Source organism: Rattus norvegicus, chromosome 6 (assembly GCF_021556685.1).
Source record: "Rattus norvegicus strain SHRSP/BbbUtx chromosome 6, alternate assembly SHRSP_T2T, whole genome shotgun sequence".
Lineage (NCBI taxonomy): Eukaryota > Metazoa > Chordata > Mammalia > Rodentia > Muridae > Rattus > Rattus norvegicus.
The window spans coordinates 135,939,435-135,967,164 of NC_141539.1; the positions used below are offsets into that span (position 1 = coordinate 135,939,435).

At 44.5% G+C, this 27,730-nt stretch overlaps 1 protein-coding gene across 8 annotated transcripts in view; it reads left to right on the forward strand.

Annotated features, from left to right (window-relative positions):
• Tecpr2 (tectonin beta-propeller repeat containing 2) overlaps nt 1-27,730 on the forward strand; it is a 102,475-nt gene that overhangs the window by 18,194 nt on the left and 56,551 nt on the right. For 4 of the 8 annotated variants that reach the window (XM_087553550.1, NM_001427221.1, XM_087553549.1 and 1 more), the window contains 2 exon segments: nt 26,018-26,146; nt 26,683-26,814. The exons of the other annotated variants lie outside the window; for them this stretch is intronic. In XM_087553550.1, coding sequence (XP_087409676.1) covers nt 26,018-26,146; nt 26,683-26,814 — 261 coding nt within the window. 8 annotated transcript variants of the gene reach the window in all.

The following is a 27,730-nucleotide window of genomic DNA, read 5'->3' on the forward strand; positions in this document are numbered from 1 at the left end:
AAGGTTGAAGACAGACTTTCATATTCTGAGTCACCATTAGAAAGTGTCCTCTTCAGTCCTCAAGGGTGCATAAACTTGAGAAAAAGTTAGGACTAACAAGGGAATATGATAAACAAGGGTCAACTTGGTTGTGATTAAAGCCAGGTTCCTGTGAAGTGGGTATGTAGTCAGAGGTGCACCAGAGCCTCAGGGATGCTGACTTCAGTCTCTTTTCCAAGCAGTGTCTGTCCGATGTGTCTTCGTATATTCAAGATCACCTTTTGAGTTCAAGTGTGAAAACAGAAATTTGAACTGAGCGTGATGGCCCACACTTGAGAGGTAGAAGTGAGGGTTAACAAAACTTAAGAATTGGAAGCCAGCCTGAGCAACACAGGCACCCTGTCTCAGTGACAGCCAAGAAGGAAACCATAAGAGATCCGTTTGTGTTTGCCTGGCTCTCATCCATGGACAGCAACTTCACCTACCTGTCTCTCTGCCCCTGTCAGGCCTGACTTTGTCCTCCCATGACCCAGCAATACTTGAGCTATTTGATTGCAATATGTGAGAATTAGGACTGTTGTACGGATGGTTTACCTCTGCTAGTGAGCTCAGTGTCCCCCAACACAGATCTTCAGAGTAACTGTCTGGCAGTGGCATCATTGAAGAGAGAGCAGAACTCAAAGCTTGGTGCTGAATGGAGCAGATTATTATTAATATTATTCTTTCTCTCCCTTTCCCTTATACTAAGGCCTTGTTCATGCTATGCATGTGTTCTACCACCGAGCAAGCTCCTTCCTTTCACTCTGGTAGCGCTGGGAGAAGACAGATCTCTTGAGTTCACTTGCCAGCAGAGTGATCATCTCCTAGCTTACTCTTTCTTAGGGTTAGGTCATTGAGCGTTACAGCCTTTGCTGCAGATGTGCATCCCGGCTTCTCACTGTGTCTGCCTTGGATGTGGGGGTCACTGACCAAGCCAGCTCAGTCAGTCAACAGCGCCTTGAGGTAGGGAGTGAGGATTAAAGAAAGAAAAGACAATTAGACAACATTTTAACATGACTCCAGCCAGTGCTGAGGCTGAAGCAGGTTTGCTTTTTCCCATTATGCTTTGTAACAGTCTAGGTACATGCAGAGAATAGGGTCAGTTCTTAGTCAAGGACAAAGTAGTCAAACTAGGCAGTCACAAAGTCCCATAGTCACTGTGTGGAGGGGCTTATCAGGATGACTAAGATAAAAGGAACACCATACATCCCTTGGCTATGTTTACCTTGAGCTGTCTATTAGCCCAAATGGAAATATTCTTATCTGAATCCACTCCCTGGTCCTCCTAGCCCAGTGTAAATGTTCCTGCGACTATCCTCGAAGTGGCATCAAGGGCTCCCTGAAGGTCGTTGGCTATCAGTGGTATGTGCTTTTACCTTGGGGGTTGTTGGCCATTGGCTCACTGGGGTGGAGGGAACAAAAGCATTGGGTGGGGTTTGAGTGTCCATGAGTATGGTGGAAGGACTTCTGGAGACCCTTCAGTGAGACAGCTCTATTTTATTGTTTCATGGGTAGGGTATAGAAAGTTTTTTTGGGTTCTGGGCAGGAAAGGATGGTTGGTCATAACACAGTACCTAATTGTCACATTGGTGAGAAGGGCTGAGCTGTCTATGCTGGGGGTTATCTTTCCCTTACACCAAAAGAAGAAAGGGGGTAATGCACAAGTCAAACTGGAAACAGTCTAATTGACAGTACATTGGTGGTCTGTTGGTGCAGGCCTAGAAAAGCGGGAGAGGGGTAAGGTAGATGTTTGATTAAAGAGAATAGTGTCATTTTTTTTTTTTTAAGATTTATTTATTTCATGTATGTGAGTACACTGTAGCTGTTTTCAGATACACCAGAAGAGGGCATCGGATCCCATTTCAGATGTTTGTGAGCCACCAATGTGGTTGCTGGGAATTGAACTCTGGACATCTAGATGATCAGTCAGTGCTCTTAACTTCTGAGCTATCTCTTCAGCCCCAAGAATAGCATCATAGAGGTCCAGATGGTTGTCATTTCTTTTGGTCAGTGTGGTGGTTTGAATATGCTTGGCTGCAGGAATGGCACTGTTTAGAGGTGTGGCCTTGTTGAGAAGCATGTCAGTGTGAGTGTGGGCTTTAAGACCCTCGTCCTAGGTGCCTGAAAGAGAGCACTAGCAGCCTTTAGATGAAGATGTAGAACTCTCAGCTCCTCCTGCTCCATGCCTGTCTGGATGCTGGCATGTTCCCACCTTGATGATAATGGACTGAACCTCTGAACCTGTAAGCCACAATTAAATGTTGTCCTTATAAGAGTTGCCTAAGTAATGGTGTCTGTTTACAGCAGTAAAACCCTAACTAAGACAGTCAGTGAAGTCACAGAGCATTTGTGGGCTCTGCAACAAGCAGGGGATGGGTGCTAGAGGCACAAAAGAAACTGTGAAAGGCAGTTTGGGTATATGGTGGACAAGAGGAAGTCAACAGTATATTGAATATAGTGACTCCAGGATGCTGCTGATTTCATTTGGTCCTCCATTTTTTTTTTTTTTTTTTTGTAAGGCAATATTACGATGACTCAACACAGGTACAAGCTGTTGAGAGATATGAAAATCGGCACTAGGGGATCTTGCAAATCTGCTTGGGTAGAACTTGCCTGTTACCCAAACACACCAGTGATCAAACCAAGGATCAGTAATATATATTATGTATTATTGTAAATTATAAAAAATAAAAGCTTTTTACCCGCTCTAGGTCCAGCACTGCGGTGCCCCAAGATATCTTTTTTTTTTTTTAAGATTTATTTATTTTTATATATAAGTCACTGTAGCTGTCTTCAGATATACCAGAAGAGGTCTTCGGATCTCTTTACAGATGGTTGTGAGCCACCATGTGGTTGCTGGGAATTGAACTCCGGACCTCTGGAAGAGCAGTCGGGTGCTCTTAACCGCTGAGCCATCTCTCCAGTCCCCCCAAGATATCTGCTGGATATCTTTTTTTTTTTTTCCCAGAGCTGGGGACTGAACCCAGGGCATTGCGCTTGCCTAAGCGCTCTACCACTGAGCTAAATCCCCAACCCCATCTGCTGGATATCTTGCCTGAAGCACACATCCCACCTCCATAGCGGCTCCTCTGTCACCACATTCTTTCCCAAACTCAATTCTCCACAAGAAAGAACACACAACACAATAACCTTTGATCCAATTGATAAGATATAATTGCCCACCTAAACATACAAAGCCCTGTACACATCCATCCCTTAAGAACATTCATAACAATCTGTAAAGATACAGCGTAGAATCTTAACATCAGCCTCGAAGTTGTCCTGTGGCTACTCTGCCAGTCTCCTCTTGTCTCTTCCTCTTCCCTCAAACTTTTCTCCCGTCCATCCTTCCTTCTCGTCCAATGACAGGCTTTGTTCGATCCTGTACCAGCCCTCACCTTTTACACATTAAATGGGGAGAAGGTTCTGATGAAGTCACCTGAGTCCTGAGTACTGACTAGGCAGCCATCCTTGGGACAGCAGAATTAGCATCAAAATACAGATAAGTCTAGGGCAAACCACAACAATTATATAGTTAACTTCACTACCCATCAAGTAAATGGGTCTTCTCTTTCCTGTTTGGTGCCAGCTGATCCTGCAGTCAGTTACTGCTCCATCCTGCAGAGATTAAAGTAGTGGCAGCCCCCATAGGTATCGACATTTCTGAGACATGAGGAATCTCCTTCTCAGAAAGGAGAGCCAACATCTTCATTTGGAACATATCTGCTGGCATTCGGGTATATCACAACCTCTGTGGGTTCTTGATATTATACTAGTGGACAATCTCTAGTGCCAATTATTTGATTTCTCCCTTGATAATGTTTTCCTGATATAAATTTGCCAGAGCATCATTTTGGGCAGTGGGGCTAGCTGAGGTGTTGGTGTTAAGCAGGGTAAAAACAGCCATTAGAATATGGAGTCACAGGAGGAACGAGTTCTAAGACTATGTTTAAGGTGTTTTGTGGGGGTATTGGGGAATTTGAGCTGCAGCCCTTTCAGATTAATATGGGTCAGCTGATGGAGTTCTTTGGTGGTGAGAGGTGACATAATAAAGGCCCCAGTTGTGGCAATCTTATCATTTAAGGTGTTGCAATCAGAAAGGGGGTGTGGGGAAGGATAACTGGGACTGTATATGGCTGATAAACATAGGATGGTGTTCTAGTTTGAAGCATTGTTGAAATAGTAGGGAAAGAGGGTTACCACCAAATCTGATACAGGATTGAGCTAGCTACGGGAGTAAGTTAACTGCATAAGTGCTTGTCGCGCCTACCTCGTCCAGCAAGGAAGACGCAACACGGTTGGATTCTTCTCAACAGCCTTTACTGCAGGACACCTTCTTTGTTGATACAGGGAGGCGGCGGCAGCCAGCCCTAAGTGTTATAGCTCCAAGTGTTACAGCTTTAAGTGTTACCGCTTTAAGTGTTACCGCGCCGAGCGGCAAAGCTGCTCGGCTTATATACACAACAGTATGCTAATCTTCTTTCAGGGATTGGTGGGGCACGAGTCACCCCACTGCCATCCCAGCTACTTGTCCTCCAGAGATTGGCGCAGCATGTACTCCCATTTAGCATAGTACCGCCCCAGGCAGGCTGACGTCAGGTGCAAAAACTCCACGCATGCTCAGTACTGTTGTTAGGAGGGCGCCAGATTCACCTCATTATCATACAGCTGCCGCGCCGCTCCCTACATCTCCCCCTTTTTTGTTTAATAAAATGACTGGTCTAGATCTGGGTGTCACGTCAATCTTGTCATTGCTCCTGTCTTAGGTCGTTCCTGACGATGACTCGGCCTTACCCGTCGTTGGGTCACCCTATCGCCACCGGGCCCCGTGTCTTAGGTTGGTCCGAGCTCGAGGAAAGTTGCCCGTCCCTGGATACAATGACCCCACATGACTGTGACAAAAATGATCTAGGGCGAACTCTTAGTCTTTCAAAGAGGCCAGCCATATATTGGGAGAAGCACCATTGTCAATGGCAGTCATAGCCTGGTAAACAACTGCTTTGTGTCTGGCATGTTCTCTTTTTAAACGGCCAATAAGCCAGAGACATACTCCGCATCCCAGGAGGACAATAGCTCCCCAGGCAAACATGCCCGCCCACTCCTTAAAAAAGGAGAAGGCATTGGTAACCCATGAGGTAAAGTCTTCAATTGTGATGGGGTCCAGCCTAGTGCTGTTGAGGACAGCAATCTGCATCAGCAATTGTCTGGATAGTTGCTCTGCTTTCATGGACCAGTTTCCTTTCAGATAATTTGAGATTTCTTTGCTCTGTTGAGAATGCTGAGAAAAGTTGGCTTGCAAAGGAGTAATGCATAAACCTCTTAGGGAGGAAACGCAAGACAGCTGTGTCATATGATACAGTGCTTCAATTTGTTCTTGAACTAAATCTATCCTTTGATTGGCTAATAGAAGGCCAGATGCCAAATGAGTATTAAATTCTTCTTGTATCTCTAGCGCCATTGCAGTTCTTTCTACAATCTGATTGACAGTCTCAGCCGTCTGTATTTGATTGGTCATAGCAATTGCAGCTGTGGTAGCTGCGGCAGCAGACAGCACGATGGCTGAAATTATGGCTGCCGTAATTCCAAAATCTCTTTTGGTTCTCAGCAAATTAAGAATAGGAAAACTATCTGGGTTTGCCTCTACTGGGATTGGCACAAAGGAGGGAATCTTGACCATCACTGCGGTGTCATTGTTGCCATCCCAGCATTCAGCTAAATAGCAGACTACATCAGAGCTATTACAATTTAAAACACTATTGCTGACATTAGTGCTTATCAGAAAGAAAAAAGGTGATCTAACACATACTGAAGTACTAGTGGCAGTATTATGTTCCAAGAGGTTATTATATTGAATATTGGTCAACCTGGTATCATTTTTTCTGGTAGCCGAAACATTATACAGCGTGAAGTTCTCACCCATCAACCTAGCAAAGGGGGTCAGGGATGTATATGCCCCTTGCTCATTGGACAGCACCCACTGAAACCAAGGCCAGAGATTATGCTTGCCAGTCTTATTCTCCCCCCAGTCATACTGTACATGGCCAAGAGGAGGGGAAAATTCAAATCCCGGTAGGAATTGTTTTGTTCTATGGTATGGACTCTGACATGGGGTAAAATTAGGTGGAAACTCTTGATGCGGGGGGCAAGCGGGTAAGACTCTACGACGGGTAGAGCTATTCTGTGCATAGTTACCTTGTCCTGGGCGTGATGGAACACTACAATTATGCATCACAATTAGTGTTGTAATGTTCAGATCAGCAGAACTATCGACTGACATGTCCTCGCTGGGTGAAGAGACTCCCTGGGCAATTTGACTCAAAGCAGCCAGGATGATCCCGGTGCTCATTGTGCTGTCACTTATAGGATTCAACCAATTAGCTAATGTGGCTCTACGTAACCAAATACAGGGCAGGGAAGAGTCTTTAATGGTAAAACATAAGGTATGCAACAGAGAAACGTTAGTGGTGGCATACCGTTGGGGCATTTCTCCAGTTGGCACTATACAGAGAACATCACGCAAACAGGAGGTAGAGAAAAAGGTTGGTAAAACAGTAGAATTGCTATGGACTGGCATGGGTACTGGCCAGGATCTGGCAATAGCCCACAGGGTGATCGAATTAACCTGTATTATCATTCCCAGTAGTAATAGTAGGGTTCGTAGTCTCATCTTCAGGAAGAGCAGAAGGCAATTTTCGAGTCAAGCGCTCAGGTACCCAAATTGGATTTTCTTGATTCTGCGGAAAAACACAAACAGCTCCCCTAGATCTCGAGATCACGGGATCTGGGCCACGCCATTTATCGGTTAAGACATCCTTCCACTTTACTTCTGCATTAGTTATAGGTGTAGTAGCAGCATGGCGATCCGCAGCAGAGCGACATGCGCATCCAAAACTAAGAAATTTAGAGTAAAAAGAGCTAAAGAAAGTTGTTCTTTTGGTGTTCGGCTGCTGGCAATTCCCTCTTTTTGTTTTTTTATCAGCTCTTTTAAGGTACGATGTACTCTTTCCACGATTCCTTGACCTTGGGGATTGTATGGCAGTCCTGTAGTGTGTTTGACCTGCATTGTCTGGCAAAATGCCTGAAAAGACTTTGCAGTGTAGGCAGGCCCGTTGTCCGTCTTGAGACTATCAGGCTTTCCCCAGGCTTCCCATGCCTCTAAGCAATGGCTAATGGCATTACGAGCCTTTTCACCAGTCATCAGAGTAGCATGTATAATACCAGAACATGTATCAACAGAAACATGAGCATATTTTAAATTTCCAAATTGCAATATGTGTGTGACATCCATCTGCCAAAGTTTTAGCGGGATCAGACCACGAGGGTTAATCCCCACATGAGGAGGGTGGTGAAATTGAACACAATTCTGGCAACTTAACACCACATCACGAGCTGCGGCTCTAGAGATTTTAAATTTTTGTTGAAGAGTAAAGGCAGGTACATGAAACTTTTGATGAAATTCTCTAGCGAGATCAACCAGAGCAGCATGAAAAATAAACTCTCTACGAGTACTAGCATCCACCAGGGCGTTATTACTGGTCATGGGACCAGGCAAATTAGTATGGGCTCGAATATGTTGTATGAAAAATTTATTTTTTCTGGCCCAAATCAAATTTTGTAATTCTAAAAGAATTTGACATACAGTACTAGTCGACCGAATTGGCCCTGCAATTTCAAGTGAGCGCACCGCATTAACCACATAAGCAGAGTCAGAAATTAAATTAAAGGAATCATGAAATCTTTTGAAAACTTCCAATACAATTTTACATTCTGTAATTTGGGGGGTACCTGGACTATATTGAATTAATACTGGTTCTTGAGAATCAACCATATAGGCACCTACACCTGTTTTGGAGCCATCTGTATAAATATCTAACGCTCCAGACAAAGGCTCTGAGGCAGTGATCTTAGGAAAGATCACTGGATGTTCAGTAAAAAATTGTAGCAACGGATCCTTAGGATAATGATTGTCAAACTCTCCATCAAAACTACAGCGCAATATGGCCCAATCATCTATCAATGCACACAATGTTTCTACCTGAGTGGTTGTATATGGTATAATAATTTTCTTTGGTGAAATACCAAAATGCTGAATGCAAGATTTAACGCCTAATATAGCTAGCTGTGCAACAGCAGAAGGGTAATATTCAAGGATTTTATTAGGAGAAATATGGGGATAAATCCAAAGAAGTGGACCTTGTTGCCATAATACTCCTGTAGGTTGACGAAAAGTTCTCAGTATACACAAAAGCAGATCTTCCTCTTCCTTATACCTTTTTAGTATTGCCTTTTCTAGTCTTTCTTCTACTTTCCTCAAGGATAATCGTGCTTCCTTGGTTAAAACACGGGGTGAAGTAAGCTGAGAATCCCCTTTCAGGATCTCATAAAGTGGTGGTAAATCTACATTGGGCATTTTAATATAGGGTCGAATCCAATTTATGCTTCCTAGTAATTTTTGAAAGTCATTCAATGTTTTTAAATGGTCTTTTCGTAATTCAATTTTTTGAGGAGAAATACTATGAGGAGTGATTTTTGTTCCTAAGTATTCTCCCATTTGGCCCATTTGGACTTTTTCAGGTGCTATGCACAATTGGTTGCTTTCAAGTGCCTTAACCACTTTCGCATAAGCTACTTCCAGGGTGCCATGATCTTTAGCAGAAAGCAAGATATCATCCATGAAATGAATCATTCTTAATTTTGGGAATTGGTCACGTACAGGCCGTAGGGCCTGTCCTACATAAAGTTGACACATAGTAGGACTATTTGCCATACCTTGAGGTAAGACCACCCACTGATAGCGCTTATCAGGTTCCTCATTATTCATAGATGGCAAAGTAAATGCAAATCGCACGCTATCTTGCGGAGCAAGAGGGATAGAAAAAAAGCAGTCTTTAATATCAATAATAATAATAGGCCATTCAGCAGGAATGCTGGAGAGTAATGGTATACCTTTCTGTATGGGACCCATTATTTGCATTTGAGAATTAATAGCTCTTAGATCATGTAATAACCGCCATTTTCCTGACTTTTTCTTAATAACAAATATGGGCGTATTCCAAGGTGATCTGGATGGTTGAATATGTCCTAATTGTAATTGTTCGAATACTAATTCGGCAGCAGCAATTAATTTTTCAGAGGATAGAGGCCATTGAGGAACCCATAAAGGCTCCTCTGTTTTCCATGTAATGGGTATTCCCCCCTCAACGGCCCCTAGGAAAAACCCAGACCCGTCCTGTCATGTTTTTGTTTTGACAGTACTGGGTCAACTCGTCCTTGTAAGTTCTTTCCCAGACCCTTTCTAGGCACGTAACCCATTTTTGCCATCATATCCTGGACTTGTGGGGAGTAATCATTTGTCAGTCTCATGTCCAGCTCTACCAAAACATCTCTGCCCCACAGCGTTACTGGAATGTCTATAACATAAGGAGTAATCTTTCCTGATCTCCCTTCTGTATCTCTTCACGTCAATTCTTTTGAGCTCATTAAAGGAGCCATTTCCTACCCTAAACCACGTAGGGCCTGAGACGATGTTTGTGTAGGCCATCTGGGTGGCCAGTCATGAGTAGAGATAATACTACGATCTGCTCCAGTATCCAGTAGCCCAAGGAATGAACGTCCCTCCACAGTCAATGTTAACATTGGACGATCACTCAGTTCCAATGAGATAAAGGCAAATCGGGAACCTGTAGCCCCTATCCCTTCTAATCCTATTTTCAGCAGGAAAGCGCTTATGTAGGCTGGGCAGAAGCAGCATTTGAGCGATTCTGTCTCCAGGGGAAATGGCAGTGACACCCTGGGGGGAGGCTACCAGGACTTTTACTGTACCTAAATAATCAGGATCAATTACTCCGGGCACAATCTGCAAACCGTCCAGGGCAGAGGAGGAGCATCCCAACAAAAGCCCAACTGTATCTTTAGGGAGGGGTCCTCTAAAATCTGTATCTACAGGCTGCACTCCCATTTGGGGGGTCAGTACGAGTCTGGTGGTGGAGTGGAGGTCCAGTCCTGCGGAGCCTTTAACGGCTCTCCTCGGTCCTTCGGGTGGCGAAGGAAAAGCCAAGGCCTCTGATTGTCCTGTCCTTGTCTGTCGCCCTGCAGAGCCCCATATATTTGAGGGCCCTGGGGACGTGGGCCCCGTTGTCCGTTTTTTGGCTGTGCACCACCATATCCTGTCACTAGGGGTCGGCCATCCAAGTCTTTCACAGATCGACACTCATTTGCCCAGTGGTTTCCCTTCTTACATCGTGGACATAGTCCAGGCTGCTTGGGTCTATTGCTAATTTTCCCCCTACTCCTTTCAGGGCACTGTTTTCGATAATGCCCTTTACGGCCACATTGGAAACAGGTATCCGTGGTAGCGGTTTTCCCTAATTGTACCACAGCTGCCGCTAGACCAGCATTAGTCAATGGTCCTCCCAGTTCCCTGCAGACTTTCATCCAAATCTCTAAACCTTTATGTTTGTATGGTGTTATGGCATTCCTACATTCTTTTGTACATTGCTCATATACCAGCTGTTTAATGAGCGGCATGGCTGCATCAGGGTCTCCGAAGATCTTGGTAGCGGCCTCTACCATGCGGGCCACGAAGTCTGAAAACGGCTCTGTGGGTCCTTGCAGAATCTTGGTAAGGTTCCCGGAGACTGCACCCCTATTAGGCAGTGCTTTCCATGCCTTGATGGCTACTCCATTAATTTGGCTATGAACTTGCTCTGGATAACCGGTCTGGTCCAGAGCGAATCTCCCTAGACCCAATAGCATGTCAGCATCCCAATGTCTCTGAGGGTCTGCTCCTGAGGCCAGATTAATGGCGGCCTGAGCATTAGCATGTTCAAAAAGATAAGATTTCCAATCCAAGTATTGACCTGAGGAGAGGCAGGCCTTAGCCAGACTCCCCCAATCCCCAGGGGTGAGGCAATACCTAGCAAGAGCCTCAACTTGAGCCACAACAAAAGCTGCACTGACCCCATAAGTTCTAACTGATTCTGCCAATTGCTTTATGGTCTTAAAGTCAACGGGTTCATGATATCGTTGCCCATTGGCGTCCAAAAATACTGGGAAACTTAATCCCATTTCTCTCCATACCTCTGGGCAAAAGGAAGTACTTTTTGCAGGACTCGCCATGCTTTTATGTTGAGGGTTGTACGGAGGTGCGGTTGGTATAACTGCTTTTTTGCCTAATTGTCTGCCTCCTTGCCACGTGGTGTTAGCGTGTGGCCAGTCCGGATCACATCTCTCCCCCTCATACTGAGCAGCCTCTTCCTCAAGATCAGCCTCACCATCCTCACTAAGCTCTGACTCATCTGACATTTCTAAAGTCAAGGCTTTTAAGGAGGGATATATCTTATCTATTTCCTGGTCCTGATTATCTCCTTTTTTTATCTCCGCCTTCTCTCTGTTCCTTTTGTCTCCTTTTCTTTTCCTTTCTTTCTTTGGGACCTTTTCTCCCTCTGACATACTTTCTTGATGCTCTGCAAGGATTCTCTGACCTGTTCTAACGACTTCCTCACATCGCTTATCCTCTAAACAAGCACGGACCATTCGCCAAAGAGGCTTTGATCCGGGTCTAAGCTTGCCCTCTGTGGCTTCTTTATCTAGATCCCTTCCCAATTTGTCCCATGCTCGCAAGGTAAGAGATCCCAATACTATAAACCACAAGCTCAAAGTTGAAAGGAAAATCCTGTCAAGTTTTCTTGATGAATGCGATCATTGAGCTTACGCCGATTAAGGAGCTCCTGGAGAGTTGTCAGGAGTGGGCTGGAATGTGAGCTTCCCATACTCAACGAACTTATTTACAAGCAGTTTTTTAGCAAGCTGGCCTGTTTCTTTATACCCAACTCCGTAGCCTGGCACCTGTTGGCTACTCTGAGCAAGTGCACTCCGGTCCGGGACGGTGGCAATTCAAAAGAAAGCAAACACACAACACAAAGACGAAAAGAAACAAAAGTATAAAACCTGCCCACAAAGGATCAACTTGAAACAACATCGCTGCAGACCGCAGACCTTTTAGCCTCTAACCCAAGGCTCCCATCGTCTCTGCTTACCTCCAGAGAACTTTATGTCTCTGCTTACCTCCAGAGAACTTTATCGTCCCTTACCGGGAACTTTTCCGACGTCGCTCGTCCTGAATCTGAAGAGTTCTGAGATCCACGAGGATGTCCTCGTCCCCGTACGGGCCACCACTTTGTCGAGCCCACCTCGTCCGGAAAGGAAGACGCAACACGGTTGGATTCTTCTCAACAGCCTTTACTGCAGGACACCTTCTTTGTTGATACAGGGAGGCGGCGGCAGCCAGCCCTAAGTGTTACAGCTCCAAGTGTTACAGCTTTAAGTGTTACCGCTTTAAGTGTTACCGCTAATCTTTCAGGGATTGGTGGGGCATGAGTCACCCCACTGCCATCCCAGCTACTTGTCCTCCAGAGATTGGCGCAGCATGAACTCCCATTTAGCATAGTACCGCCCCAGGCAGGCTGACGTCAGGTGCAAAAACTCCACGCATGCTCAGTACTGTTGTTAGGAGGGCACCAGATTCACCTCATTATCATACAGCTGCCACGCCGCTCCCTACAAGTGCTGTCTGAATACAGACTAAATGGTCCTGTTAGGTGTGTTAGGATAAGGAAGGTGGCATATGGTTCTTTAAATTGGGGAGATTTATCTGTGAGAGTGAAAAATATGACTCAGAGCCCCAGAAGAATACTCAAGGAGGGAGCCATCTAAAGAGTGGTGCAGTTGTCAGCAACTTATCCTTGGGGTAGTAGTTGCCTATCGGTCTTGGGTAGCCAATGAGGTTATTAGCAAAAGAGACATGGTTTCTCAAGAGCCATTGGATGTCTGAGAGAGAAAAAAGTAAAATAATTACACTAGATTCTTATAATTTTTTTCTTTTTTTTTCCGGAACTGAGGACCGAACCCAGGGCCTTGCGCTCTACCACTGAGCTAAATCCCCAACCCCTCTTATAATTTATAAGGTATATCTTCTTCCTGTGCTTTTCATGGTGGAAACGGGGTTGACCTCAGTTAGTAGTCATGATCCCCTGAGGTTGATATAAAGCTGCAGCTACTGTGGGGGAAGAATTGAATATAAGGATCTAGATTGGTTGTTGTGGACCATAGTGAGCCAGGGAGGTGTTTTTAATGTGGTTGTTAATAGAACCAAGGGTCTCCTTGGCTGCTGGTGTCAGGGAGCAAGAAGAGGAGGGCTTTGTCACCCTTAAGTAAGTCAAACAGAGGCTGTGATTGGCCGGTTGGTACAAGGAGCCAAGGCCTCAGCCAACTGATACTGCCTGAAAAGCTTTGAAGGGTATTGAGAGTTAATGGGTTGGGGAAGTCAATGACAGATTTAGCTGACTGGACTGAGGTTAGGGTGACTTCTGTGATGTGATGGGAGGAATGAGTTGGATCTTTGTTGTTGTAAAGCCTCATTCTGTTAGGGCTCTTTGGGCCTGTTATTTCAGATTGCCTAGGGTTAGTTTTTGATCTTGCTTTTTATCTGCCCATATTAATATGTCATCCCTGTAATGATATATAGAGAAACCTGATATCATAAGGGGCTTTAGTGTGTGAGTTACAGCTTCCTGGCAAATGGTGGGACTGCTAGCTCTGCCTTGAGGGGTGCTCTGTGCTCAGCCCTGTCAACTACTCCTGAGCTATGGCTCTAGGGACTGAGAGGGCAAAACTCTTGCAGTCTTGTTCATGGAGTGGTATTGAAAAGAAGCAGTCTCTAATGTCTAAGATGAGCAGCAGGATACTTACAGATATGACAGAGGCAAAGGGGCGGCATGTTGAGGAGCCTCCACGTCCTTGGTCTCGGTCTTCTTTTTCATTACAAAAACTAGGGTATTCCAGAGGCTTCTAGAAGGATGAATGTGCCCCATGTCTAACTGGTGCTTAACTAATTGTAAAATCATGAATTTCTCCCTGTTTAATGGCCATTGTTCCACCCAGACAGGATCTTCTTTGATGCATTCTAGGCAGAGATTATGTTGTTCCACTGTGGCCCTTAGAATGGGGGTTCTTTTGATCTTGATATTTTAGGTAATTTTCTATTTGAAAGCATTCTCCCCTTCTCCACCAGCAAGGACCACATTTAATTCTAAAATTCATAAGATGTTAAGGTATCTTTACCCAGCAGGTTAGTGGCCATATCAGCCACTAGGGGACTAATGGTCTTTTATAAAAGTCATGACTAATAAATGCTTGGGAGAGACCACCTACTCCCATCAGTTGAGGCCCTGCTAGGAGAGTTTAAAGTGGGGGAGCCTCGGCTCATCTTAGGATAGTCTTTTCTGCCCCATGTCTACTAGGCATTTAAAACTTTTATTGTCAATTTTTATGGAAAGTTTAGGTTGATACTTTTCCAGTATATTAGCTTGTACGTTCTTCCCTCTTTCTGGCGTGGCTGAGGGTTGCCCCACAAGGAGTTTTAAGGTGTCAGGGGGCTTGCCATTGTTGTCATGCTTGGATTTCTCAACCTTTTCCCAATGATTGCCTGCCTTTCCTACAGTAGGGACAGACGGATTGGGAGGTCTGGGAACAGTTGAGTCATTTGGGCGGGTGGGGGGAGGGCAATCTCCTTTCCAATGTCCAGTCTCTACACATTTAAAGCATCTTGAATTAGACCATGTTGTGGCTGCAAAGACTTGGGCAAGAGAGGAGAGTGGGTACAAGTCAGTTTCAGTGCCATAGGTAGCCACAATCCATTTATTGTCCCAATTGTTTCTTAGTTCCTGGCCTGCCGGCTTGTATTCTGGGGCCATTCCTTCCTAAATAAGATTGTTTACAAGCATTACTTTGACTGCAGGGTCTGTTGTTTTTCTATCTAAACTAGTTTGTAATCTTAGTGTGAAATCAAGAAGAGGGAAAGGGGCTAACATTTGAAATGTAAATACATAAAATATCCAAGAAAAATAAAATTAAAAAAAAATCAGGGAGAGTCTCAGTTGGTTTTTGTTTTAGGAAAGTCAGTGAAAAGGCCTCTCCGAGCTCCATGGTCAAGAGGGCTAAATGATCCCAGGCCTGGTGTAGCTAGCAGCAAAGCAGCTAGCAGGGCTGAATCCCTGTGGAGGAATTACCTTGGCCAAGCAATTGGTCATAGTAACAATTTATTAATTGAGGGGCACTGTCCTTCTTGTGGTCCTATTTGTTGATTATGTATTCCATTTTTTTCTAACCTGAATATGACCTTCATCTCTAGGGCTTCCCACTGTATAGAGAACTAGGGAGAGTAGATCAGCACTTATCTGTCTGTCTAGTCTTAGGTGGTCAGAAGGTTGTTATTGAACCTTTGTAAAATAGATTTGGTTTATGGGGCATGAATTGTCTGGATACATGTAGGTTAAACAGAAAAGTCTCTGTGGAAGAAGGTTCAGTATCCTTGGGCCAATATGACTGAGGGGCAGAGGATAATTCTTCCCAGAGACTCTGAGATTACTGAGCTGCTCAATGGCCATGGGGGCGCGGGAGATAGAAGAGGGTTTATCTGGATGTATTATGGAGCCTTGGTCTTAATTTCTGGGTCTTTGACCTCTGTAGCCATAGAGTGAAGAGGAGGGTAAAGGGGAAGGGGTGTTGTTGGCTAGGGAGTAGCTTGTTTAAGTCAATTGCCTTTTCTAGAGCGGCTGAATCAGCCACTGGACAAGTCTTGAGGGTCTTCTTCCTCATCTGAGTCTTCCCCTTTATTCTCTGTGCTTTGTCCTCCAACAGGTCATCCTTAGGTTTTGTGTTTTCCCCATGCATGGCCTGATGGCATCTATCATGGGAAGGAAAGAGGGGGCAAAATACAACCTTCTTGGGCTTCCTTTTTCTGGACCATCCAGGCAACACCATCTGCAAGTCAGGGTTAGAAACATCTGAGTTGTCGCTCCTCCATGCTCCTCCATCCACAAGTCCAGGTTCTCCTTTTGGGAGATTTTAAGTGAGAGGTGCCCTAGGGAACTAATTAGGAAATCCCTCTGATGTAATATGAGTTTGCGGTTAGAGAAAAGACAGGAAGTGCTACTGGGTGTTGCTCAATGTCCTGAGGCAATTCTGCTGGGGGGTGAGGTGCAGGGTCTGGATTGGGGGAGGGGATTAAAAATGCCCCAATAAGCACAAGCAGATTAAGAGACTGGCAACCATCCTAGTGAATTTTACAAACTGATTGCTATGTGACCAGGTTTTCCCCTAGGTTATTGCCTACACCCAGTCAGGCTGTTTGGGTCTGGAAAGAAGATAGGGGGACCTTTAGCCAATGTCAGGGAGTCGCCCCAACTGAGAGGCTTCAGTTGTTCCTCAAACTTTATCAGGACCCTACCCTAAGGTTTTAACGAAAGTAAGGCAAAGGAAGGAACAGAGATGACGGATCCTCAAGCTGGATGGTCAGGCAAAAATGCTGTAACTCTCTGGGAAAGCAGGACTCACAAACTCCGAGTTCCAGGAGTTGCTGTTTGGGCTCCAGCTACGGATCTCCTTTCTCGTCAGAGGTTGTTGGCCATGAGGTGGAGGGGGCAAAAGCAGCCAGCAGGGTTCCGACAGCCATGAGTGTGATGGAGGGACTTCTGGGTAACACTTCAGTGAGACAGCTTTATTGTTTCAGCAGTAGGGTATATACTGGTTTGGGGGTTACAGGTGGAAAGAGCTGATTGATCATAGCGTAATACCTACTTATCATACGATTGGTCATAACATAATACCTAATTATTATATGGCCGAGCAGCACTTACGTGCTGAGTCAAGCATGCAGCACCTGTAGGAGGTTCTGTGCAGGGTCATCCCCCAGATAGGGTCAGTGGAGAAGGGGAAGTCCTGCTGAGAAAGGGAATCCTCCATTTTACACCAAGCTTAGCGCTCCATCTGGACGTTGTAGACTGTTACTAAAGTAGCAGGTCTCCCAACACTTGGGAGTTCACTCTCCTCAGCTTCCTCAGGCTGGAGACCCAAGGCTTTGTGTGATTGTCAGGTAACAGCTGGAAAGGAAGTAACTGGGTAGTTTGTGGCTTCAACACCACTTTCTGTCCTGTCTGGGCTGCATTGTCTTTATTTTTGGTGCTGCGGATTTTTCTTACCTTTGTGAAAACTCAATACATTTCAAAGTTTTGGGTTTTTTGTTGTTGTTTTGGTTTTTGGTTTTTGTTTCCTATCTTAGCATGTCCAGGTGTTTGTACTGTCTGAGGTTGAAGCCTCATTGTAACTGCAGGCTTTTCCCCCAGAGCCCAAGTTCCTGAAATAGCAATGCTGAGATTTTATAAATAATTGCCTAGTCCATAAGCTTGGGCTTGTTCCCAGACTAGCTCATAACTTGTTTATTCTATTCTAAGACCTGTGTCGTGGCTAGTTACCTCTCTTCAGGTTCATGCAACTGTCTCCTTCAGCTTTCAGGGTTATCTTACCCATGCCTGACCATCCCAGAATCCTCTCTCCCTGCCAGAACTCCCACCTCCTATTTCCTGCCTATGCTAATCGGCCAACAGTTTGTTTTTTATTGACAGGTGATGTTTCCATGTAGTGCACAGAGATTCTCTCTACATCTTATCGTCTGTTTCTATCTGAACTGTGCTTACGTGCTGAGAGTCTGTTTTCTGGGGCATTTATTAATGATTAATATTAACTCAAGGTTAGCACATAGGCTTATTAGAAAGCATACAAACACATGCAGACATACATACACTGCAGTGGATACTGAATGATTATTTTCATTTTAAGACTGTACTGGAAAATTACACACTTTTAAATGTGTACTATGGCATGACAAGATCTCTAATAAGCAATTTTGCTTCCTTCTGTAATGTGGTTTTGTACTTACATATCCTTAGGGAAGATGCTCTTTCAGTATCTTGTCACCATGTTATGGCTTTGTGTTTCCAGAACCTATTCTGTCACCTTCTTCCTTAGAAGCAACGTAAGTAAATTCTTCTGTCAACCATCATTTTAATGTAATGTATCTCCACAGAATAAAAGCCCATTTATTCTCTTTCCTTTTCACACCCCTAGCAAATTATCTGTCAGCAAGATTTTTGAATTTTCTCATAGAAGGTCCAGAGCCAAGTCAGAACAGGCTCAAAGACAGACATACCTGCTTGTGGACCCCAACTTGATTCTAACTCCCTTAGACAGTCGTGTAGCTTCTTGGAGTTTAACCCTTCTTTTATAACATGAAGACAGCGATAGCTTCTCCCTAGTAGGTAGCTTGTAGCTTGCACTGCAGATACAGTGCTTAACAAGTTGCCTAACACAATATAATAATAAAGAAGGCGGCTTTAGCTGGGCATGGTGGTGCATGTCTTTCAACCCAGCATTCAGGAGGCAGGCAGGCAGAGTTCTGTGAGATTGGACCAACCTGGCCTACATAGTGAGTGTGAGTTCCAGGCTGCCAGGACTATGTACAGAGACGCTACCTGAAAGAGAGAGAGACAGAGAGAGAGAGAGAGAGAGAGAGAGAGAGAGAGAGAGAGAAGAAAGAAAAGAAAAAGAAAGAAGCTAGGTGGTGGCAGCAGCATTGGCAATGGCACATGTCTTTCTAGCACTCAGGAGGCAGAGGCAGGCCAGTCTCTGACTTTGAGGCCAGCCTAGGCTACAGAGTGAGTTCCAGGACAGTCAAGGCTATGCAGAGAAACCCTGTCTAGAAAAACAAAGAAACAAACAAAAAAGCTGCTGCACTGATGTTGTGCACCAGCCCAACAAGATGGAGTTTCTTGATGGAGTTTGTCTTCATTGTGGATTTCCCGTCTTGGGGACCCATTTCATTTCTGGTTTGCTAGACTTGCCTGTTACTTACTTTGGCCTGAATATTGCACCAGGCCTGAGCTGGCCTTCCTTCCTAGCCCCACTCCCTTGTTCCTCTCATCTGTGTCTAACCACCATGACTGGTTACTAGCAACATTAAGAATCTTCATAGGATCACTCTGTTCCTTATTACTTAAGATCCAGATTTGTTAACCTGTAATCCATCTGGCATTGGATTTATTTATATCCATGAAATATTCTGAAAGCTGTAAAAGTACCATATGAAATGGGCTTCGGTACCGCCCCCAGTTGCTGTAGGCAGCTTTTCTATGTGCATGTCTCCTAGCTAGTCTACGAGAAGGCCAGGACTGTGACCCACTTTATAAGCATGTCTCCTAGCTAATCTACAAGAAGGCCAGGACTGTGACCCACTTTATAAGCATGTCTCCTAGCTAGTCTACGAGAAGGCCAGGACTGTGACCCACTTTATAAGCATGTCTCCTAGCTAGTCTACGAGAAGGCCAGGACTGTGATCCACTTTATAAGCATGTCTCCTAGCTAATCTACAAGAAGGCCAGGACTGTGACCCACTTTATAAGCATGTCTCCTAGCTAGTCTACGAGAAGCCCAGGACTGTGATCCACTTTATAAGCATGTCTCCTAGCTAGTCTACGAGAAGGCCAGGACTGTGACCTACTTTGGTAAACTGAGGCTTCACGTGGTACCTAGGATATAGAACATGTTCTTACATATCTGACAGGCTGATCGCTGTAGAAATTACTGCGTCAGAAGTTATAGGGGTTTACCAGAAGGGAAACTTCAAGCTTAGATACTTGTGTGCTAGGCCATGGTTTTAATAAACTTATGTGAAGCTTGAGTCAGTGTTAATAGTATTATTGATTTAAGAACCAAAGATGCTGGGGATCAGCTTATAAATCCTTTTTTAGTATATTGTTAATCAATTGGCAAACCTGGGAAAGACAGGACAAGTATCCCCTCTCAGTGGCTCTGTGCTTGTCCACGCTGAGAATCAAGTTGGTCTTGATTCTAGGTTGGAGTCTTTTGACTTCAGACTTTTTTTTTTTTAATTGCTTGGGAAGCATCCTCTTGTCAAAGCTCCTTCATTATATTCTCACGCCTTCATTATTCTCTCTCTATAGTTCCGGCTGCTCCTGGAACTCTCACTATGGAGACCAGGCTGGCCTCAAATTCACAGTTTGCCTCTAAGTGCTAGGATTAAAGTCACACACCACTATTCCTGACCTTTAGTTCTCTCGTAATGAGAGTTCAGTTTACTCATGATTAACCAGCATTTCTTTCATTAGAAAAAAGTCCTTTAAATTTTTGTTATTTTGAAGATTAAGAATTTAGAATGGAAAGTGGGGTTTCTGGGAAGATAATGGAGCGGGAAACCACTAGACATCTGCTTCCTCTCCTTGCTAGAAGCTATAGTGCTGAATCTGCCTAACGAAGTCTGTTTGGAATTCACGTCTGTTAGCTTGTGACCTCTAGAAGCAGCTTGATGGTTAAATGCGGTAGATTTTGGTTAGTTTTAGTCCTTAGCACATTAGCAGATAACTATGTCTCACCCCTCGCCTGTGAAAAGCACTTATGTTCTTGGCACCTCATGTTTCAGGATTCAGGGTAGTCAAAAGTCCTCTGTCCTCTAAACATTGGGAGGTAGGTTCTTACTGCTGATCCTTGCTTCTAATCCCAGATGTGTCAGTCAAGTAGGTGGCCATTTTGAACTTCCCCTCATTGTTATGGGGTGCTCCCTCTCCAGCTGAAATGACTTCCCAGGTATTTAAAGAATTGTCTCAATGAAGTGGAAACTTCTGGTTTCTTTGGAAAGTCAGTTGTATTGGATGGTGTTTTGCTGGGGCAAACACGTAAAGGATGTTTTCCTGAAGCAGACACAGGTGAAAGGATGTTCTGCTAAAGCAAGCACTCGAAAAGATGAGTGATGAAGGATTCTTCACACACGTGTATTGGTCTGCCTTGCAGGCATAGTTGAGCTCCATTTGAAAAATGCACAAAACAACTTCTCGAGAGGTTTCCACGGCTTCTTTCTGCTTCTGCACACTCGGGCCAACTGGGAGAGTGATGGTGATGCAGACTCACGCGCTGAGGCAAGACAGGCTAAGGCAAGACACATGAGGTTTGGAGGGAGAGACTTGGCAGACAATGACAGGGGCGTGGCTTACTTGTAGAACTACCTACCTTTGCAACACTTCTTGGCTTCAAGTATTAGCCTATCTCTGCTTTGTTGAGAGAGGCATGGCAAAGAACTTCTCCTGGAATTCTGGGTGGTTCTGGTCCCTCCTACTGAAGGGTGCCGATTTGGCAGAGGCTTAGCTGTTTCTGCTAGTCCATGTGACTCCTGCTAATTTGCTATCTGTACAACTACCTAATTGGACTGCTGGTATATTTGTGAAGTATTTACCAGTGACTCAAGCTACCAATAATGATTCCTGTGAGCTGAACTGCTGATTTCCTATCAAAACAGATGGGATTTTCTCCAAAGAACATTGCTAAACAGGTCCACTTCCCCCATATCCTAATAACCTTTCTTTTCCACTGCCTCTGCTGGGTGACAGGCCAGGAAAAGAGGTTAAAGCATTTAAGAACCATTGTTTAAGTTAGGGTTGGGGAAATTTAAGCTTCTACTCAGTGTTTAAGATTGTGTACTGCTGTCGCAGTACATGTCTGGTGCTTAGCAGTGCATCAGTCACCTGTCACTCCAGTGTCAGAGCATCCACACCCTCTCTGGCCTTCAGAGTCACCTGCACTCACATGTGCATGCCCATACAAACATACACATATAATTTTGAAGTAAACTAATTTTTTTTATTTTTTGAAAATGTATTTCTTTTTATATCATATATCCTGATCATGGTTTCTCCCTCATCTCTGAACTCCTACTCACTTTCCTACCCATCTAACTCCACACTTGCTTCCTCTCTCTCTTTAGAAAACAGACAAGTAAAATAGAACTTTAAAACAATACAAAAACAAAGAAAAAGCACAAAACAATACACATGCAGATACATACATCCACATACCATAAAAGCACAAAATCAGAAACCATAATATACAAACGTATTACATATATAAGTATATGTTTGAATATAAGGTAGAAACATGCCCAAACAAGCCAGGAAGTGGGCACACCTTTAACCCCAGGACTCAGGAGGCAGAGGCAGTCTGGCCTACAGAGTGAGTTCAAGGACAGACAGGGCTGTTAATCCAGAGACATCCTGTCTCACTGACTCCCTCCCAGAAGCCTCCAGACACAGGGTTGAGTTAGTTTTCTGCTGGCCATCTATTGCTGGGAGTGGGGTCTACCTTCAGATGTGATTGTAGGGGCTGGAGAGATGGCTCAGCGGTTAAGAGCACCGACTGCTATTCCAGAGGTCCTGAGTTCAATTCCCAGCAACCACATGGTGGCTCACAGCCCTCTGTAATGGGATCCAATTCCCTCTTCTGGTGTGTCTGAGGACAGTGACAATGTACTCACATACATAAAAAATAAATGAATAAATCTTTTTAAAAATATGATTTGTATCTCCAGTGACACTCAGTTGGAGAAAATGAATTTTTCATTTACAAGCATTGTCAGTTGGAGGTAGCTTCTTGGTTAGGGATAGGCACTCGTGTCCACGTCCCCTTCTCAGAGTTGGCACTTCATCTGCCTTGGACCTATGTAGGCCCTATACATGCTACCACAGTTTCATGTGTCAGTCCTGCTGGGTCTGAAAGGCATTGCTTCCTTGGTGTCTTCCACCCCTCTGGCCCTTAGAATCCTTCCACTTCCTCCTTTTCTATAGAGGGAAGGGCTATGATAGGACTGAGTGTTTCAAGCTCTCTGTCCATTTGTTCCCATCTGCAGAAGGAAGCATCTTTGGTGATGGTTGTGATTCTGTTCTATGGATATAGCAGCTGTCTTAGGGTTTCTATGGCTGTGGAGAGACGAGACACCATGATCATAGTCAACTTTTATGCAGCAAAATATTTAGTTGGGGCTGGTTTACAAGTTCAGGGGTTTAGTCCTTTATTACAATGGCAGGAAGCTGGTGTGCTGAAGAAGTAGCAGAGAGCTCTGCCTCTGTATCAGCAGGTAACAGGAGGGGGGGGGGGCAGGCAGAGACAGAGACAGAGACAGAGACTGCGCCTGGTTTAGATTTCTGAAGCCCCAAAGCCCACCCTCAGTGACACATTTCCCCCAAGGCCACACCTACTCCCACATAAGGATACTCCTTATCCTTTTAAATAGTATTCTTTCCTTCCCCAAATCACTTTGGTCATGGTGTTTCATTGCAGCAATAGAAACCCTGACTAGCATAGGTCAGTGAGGAAAGCAAGTTGGGGGCAAGGGGGAGATTTATTTAGCTTATACTTCCACATTGCTATTATTGTTTGAGGAAGTCACGACAGGAACCTAAGCAGGGCAAGATTCTGGAGGCAGGAGCTGATGCAGAGGCAGGCCATGGAGGGATGCTGCTTACTGCAGTGCTCATTATGGCTTGCTCATAGAACCCAAGGCCACTAGCCCAGGGGTGGCACCACCCACCATGGGATGGTCTCTCTCCCATTGATCACTAATTGAGACAATGCCTTACAGCTGGATCTCAAAGAAGCATTTCCTCAGCTGAGGCTCCTTCCTCTCTGATGACTCTAGCTTATGTCTAGTTGGCACAAAACTAGCCAATACAGCATCCGAAGGTGAAAACAATGCCTCCAGGTTGGATCAGACAGACTGTCGATGGGTACCTGTTGCTTATGTCAGAGCTATGGTCAAGGGCTGTGGACTAAGAGTTCAAACTGAGATTTCAAGTCTCAGCCCTGTGGTCCCCACTGGGTCTCACTTCAGTGCTTTCTTCTGAAAGTTGAAAAAGAGGTCACCTACATCTAGGGCAGAGTAAGGCTTAAATGAGTGAGTGAACTTTGTTAAGCATGGGGTGCTGGTGAGGATAGAGTATCTTGATTTAGTTCACAGAGGGGCAGGTGGGAGCTGCAAGGTGACTGGGTTCCAAACACTAAGGTGGCTGTAGGGACCTGCATTTTCACTAGACATTAATGGGGGGAGCTTATTTCTCAGGAGTGGGGTGTCAAAGACTGGCTTTGACACCAGGGTTAAACCGAGGTGACCTGCAAAGTTGGTGTGGACTGAAAGCTGGCTGCTCTGACAGTTCAGCTCTTCTGCTCTTCTCTGCCTGAGCTGATGTGATAGCTTCTGGTGGTTGGCTCCTGCTGAAAGCTGCAGGGGATAAAAAATAAATTTAATTACTTGGACTGAGGAGAAAGAAAAAGAAAAAGAAAAATTCACACACACACTCAATAGATGAAGCAAGCTCCAAGAATTTCACACATACATAATACATATATATATATATATGTATATATATATATATATATATATATATACACACACATACACATATAATGGATGAAGCAAACTCCAAGGAGCTGAGTCCAATAACCCATATATTTACTTTTTTCTCTTTGTCTTTTTATATCCTCTAGGACATAGCTTTCTACATGAGAAGAGAGATTACCTCATTCAAATAAGATATCACAGAAAGGGAGTTATAGCAATATTATTGATTACATGGTTTTTAAAACATTTTTCATTCCATAAGTTCATAGTAAGTTCAAAGCAGTGATCCATGTCATCGGTCTGTATGGCTTAAGGAGTTACAGCAGAGTTGTTTACATCTTCTCACGAAGACTCATGTCTGACTAACCATTCCTTAAGTTTAAAGCAATAGTTTTATGGCATAAGTTAGCAAGGTTCTTATGAAGAGACAGGTCATTTGTTTTTTGTCTTATTATTTTGAAGTTTTGTGTAGATAAACTAGCTATCGTGTATTTTCTGTTCTTACACCTATAAGTCACCTACTCTACTTTATGACCTTAGTTCCTGAGATTGGCAGCCTCATTCCGAGCCTATAGTGAATGTTTTTCCTTGATCATCAGTCTGTTCCAAGCCTACTCTTTTCCTAGTACAAAGTACATGCTTTGTGACACATGAAGATTCACAGAACTCTTTTTGTAACTTTCTTATTCTTCAGGGGGGCTAAAATTACTTGAATCAATTCAGAAGTTTTATAAAACCATTATCAGGAATTATAAAATCAGTTCATCTAAACAGCATCATTATACGACTGCACATCTTCATATGGATTCTACAGGCAGTCTGCCCAGCAGAGTGGGTTAAACCCAGCAAACAGTAGGCTGTGTCAGCCATGTGGGGAATACAGGAGAGACAGGCAAGCAACAAGATGCATTCTTGGGACAAAGTCCCTGGGATCCTTGCCTCTTCAGAGCACACCATCTCAGCCATGCAGAATGGTGGGCCATCTCCAGAAAGCTCACTTGCTTACCACAGTGTTTTCCTGGATGGCTTCCACCAGGTGGGCTTATTGTTCTAATACAGGCTTTTTCCTGTCTTGCTCAGATAGATTGATTATATCATTATATGTTTTTGGGTAGAATCTCCTCTAGACTTTCCTTTTGGTTGGGGGAGGGGCAATAGCGAGTGATTTTTGAAGCAGAGCTAGAATGTGTTAAGAAAAGTTGGAGGTTGTTTTCTTTTGTTTTTTGAGAGTGTTTTCACTGTAGCCCAGGCTAAATTAGAACTTAGAGCAATATTCTTCTGCAGTCTGCTGAGTGCTGTGAACGCATTCTACCTATCTAAGAAGATTCAAAATGAATTTAGGCATGATCTTGTGACTATTTAGGCAAAACCATCGTGAAGGGCATCGTAGAAAGATGCAGGCAGGAGCTGAGTGGGAGGCTTCGTGGAGGATGGGCTTATTGTTTGCTGGGTGGAAGCTCCATTGTGTAAGATGATAGTTCTGGACACGGAGGTGGTGATGGGTGACGGCCATCGTGGATGTGCTGTGTACCAAGAAATACACAAGTGGGAATTGGGGATTCTGTATATTTTATTATTTTTGAAAGAATTATTATATTTAATTTATATGACAGTACACTGCTGCTGTTTTCAGACACACCAGAAGAGGGCATCGGATTCCATTACAGATGGTTGTGAGCCACCATGTGGTTGCTGGGATTTGAACTCAGGACCTCTGGGAGAGCAGTCAGTGCTCTTATCTGCTGAGCCGTCTCTCCAGCCCTATAATAATAATTTTAAAAGGCAGAAATCCTAGAATGATTTGTCTTTCTGACTCTGTACACATTTCCAGTCAGAAGCTTATGTGCTGCAGCCCAGGGACCTTTTGTGGTCCTTCGCTTTCCGAGCCTCTCTGGTCATCGATTGTTCTGCTGTGTCTTCCCTTAGGGGAAGACAGAGTCTATCACTGTGGTGAAGCTGCTGAGCTGCTTTGATGACCTGGTTGCAGTGGGCACTGCCTCCGGGAGGGTCGCAGTTTTCCAGCTTGTGTCTTCATTGCCAGGGAGGAATAAGCAGGTAAGTGCTCAGGTTCTGTCACTGCTTCTCTTCCTGGCCAGTTCCTCAGACATTTTTAAGATGAGAAATCCTCAGAGCTGGATGTGGTGGCTCTGACCTTTGATCCAGCACTCCAGGTCGGAGGATCTCTGTGAAGTGTAGGTGGCAGGGAGTCCTCATCTGCCTCGGACCATTTGGCATAAAGCACAAATCAGTGCTCTTATTTTTACTTAATGCCCTTTTCTGTTTTTCCTAGTGTTTTTTTTAGAGAGAGAGAGAGAGAGAGAGAGAGAGAGAGAGAGAGAGAAAGTGTGTGTGTGTGTGTGTGTGTGTGTGTGTATGTGTGTGTGTTCTCTCCTTCCATATTGGTCCAGGCATTGAACTGACACCCTCAGGTTTGGCAGAGTGCTGTTGTCCGTCTTGTTGGCCTGTCTGTGAGTTCTGAATGTAGGCAGACTGGAATCTGTGCACAGTTGTTTGGAAAACCAGCTCCCCCAAAGCAGAAGGGCAGTCAGTCATAGCAGCTCTCCTTTTCTGTGACCTCTTGGCATCCATAGCTTCGCAGATTTGATGTTACTGGTGTTCACAAGACCAGCATTACAGCTCTGGCTTGGAGCCCCAATGGAATGAAGCTGTTCTCTGGAGATGACAAAGGGAAGATCGTCTACTCCTCTCTAGATCTAGACCAGGTAAGGTGATCGTCAGAGGTGGCCGTCGCCACCTTTCATCTGTAGTAAATGGCAGGCTTGCCTCCCTGTGCTCTTCAGCACCATGCCCTTAAGCCAGTGTGACTGAAGAGTTGTCCTGCAGAATCAACAGTAAAAATTATACATGTTTGAAGCAGGCCTGGGGGTGCCCCATGATTCCAGCACTCAGAGGCTAAAGCAAGAGGATCTTTATGAGTTTGAGGCCAGTCTGGGCTACATAGAAAAGTTACACAGCAAAATCTATGTCAAAACAAACAAAGGAACAAGTTGGGCAAGTTTTCAGGATGTTCCGTGGTATTTCAGTGTGTACATGCTGTGTGCAGTGCTCACCTCAGCTCCTCAAACTTGCTGTTCTCATGACTGCTATTTGTCAAAGAGCTGGTGACCCTTCTGAGTCTCTGAAACGTTATCAGGAAGGATGCAAACAATTTTCCAGTCTTGTCTGTGACCACATCCAGTATGTGTGTAAGCTAATGAGCCTAATTAGTGTTGCTGTCATGAGCATGAATGTGGCTTGTTAGATACAAGAGTATGGGCAATGACCAGTAGCTACACAACTGAGGAAGGTCTCTCTTTCTCCCCAAGTGACCATTGACTGTCAGTAGTTCCTTATGGTCTGACAGGGTCTTGTGAACCCTCCCCTATTCATTTTGGAATGTCTATGGGCCCAATCTTATACTGGTCTTCTGTAGGTAGTCATAGCTACCATGACTTCACGAGCAGATCTCCAGAAGATAATATTCTACAACACTCCTTCCTTCTTGGGGCTCTTATATCCTTTCTGCCCTCTCTTCAGAGATGTTCACTGAGCCTTGAAGGGGATGGTACAGATGTCCTGTTTAGGGCTTAGCTTTCAATTGTCACGTATTCTCAGCACTTTGACCAGTTTTGAGACTTT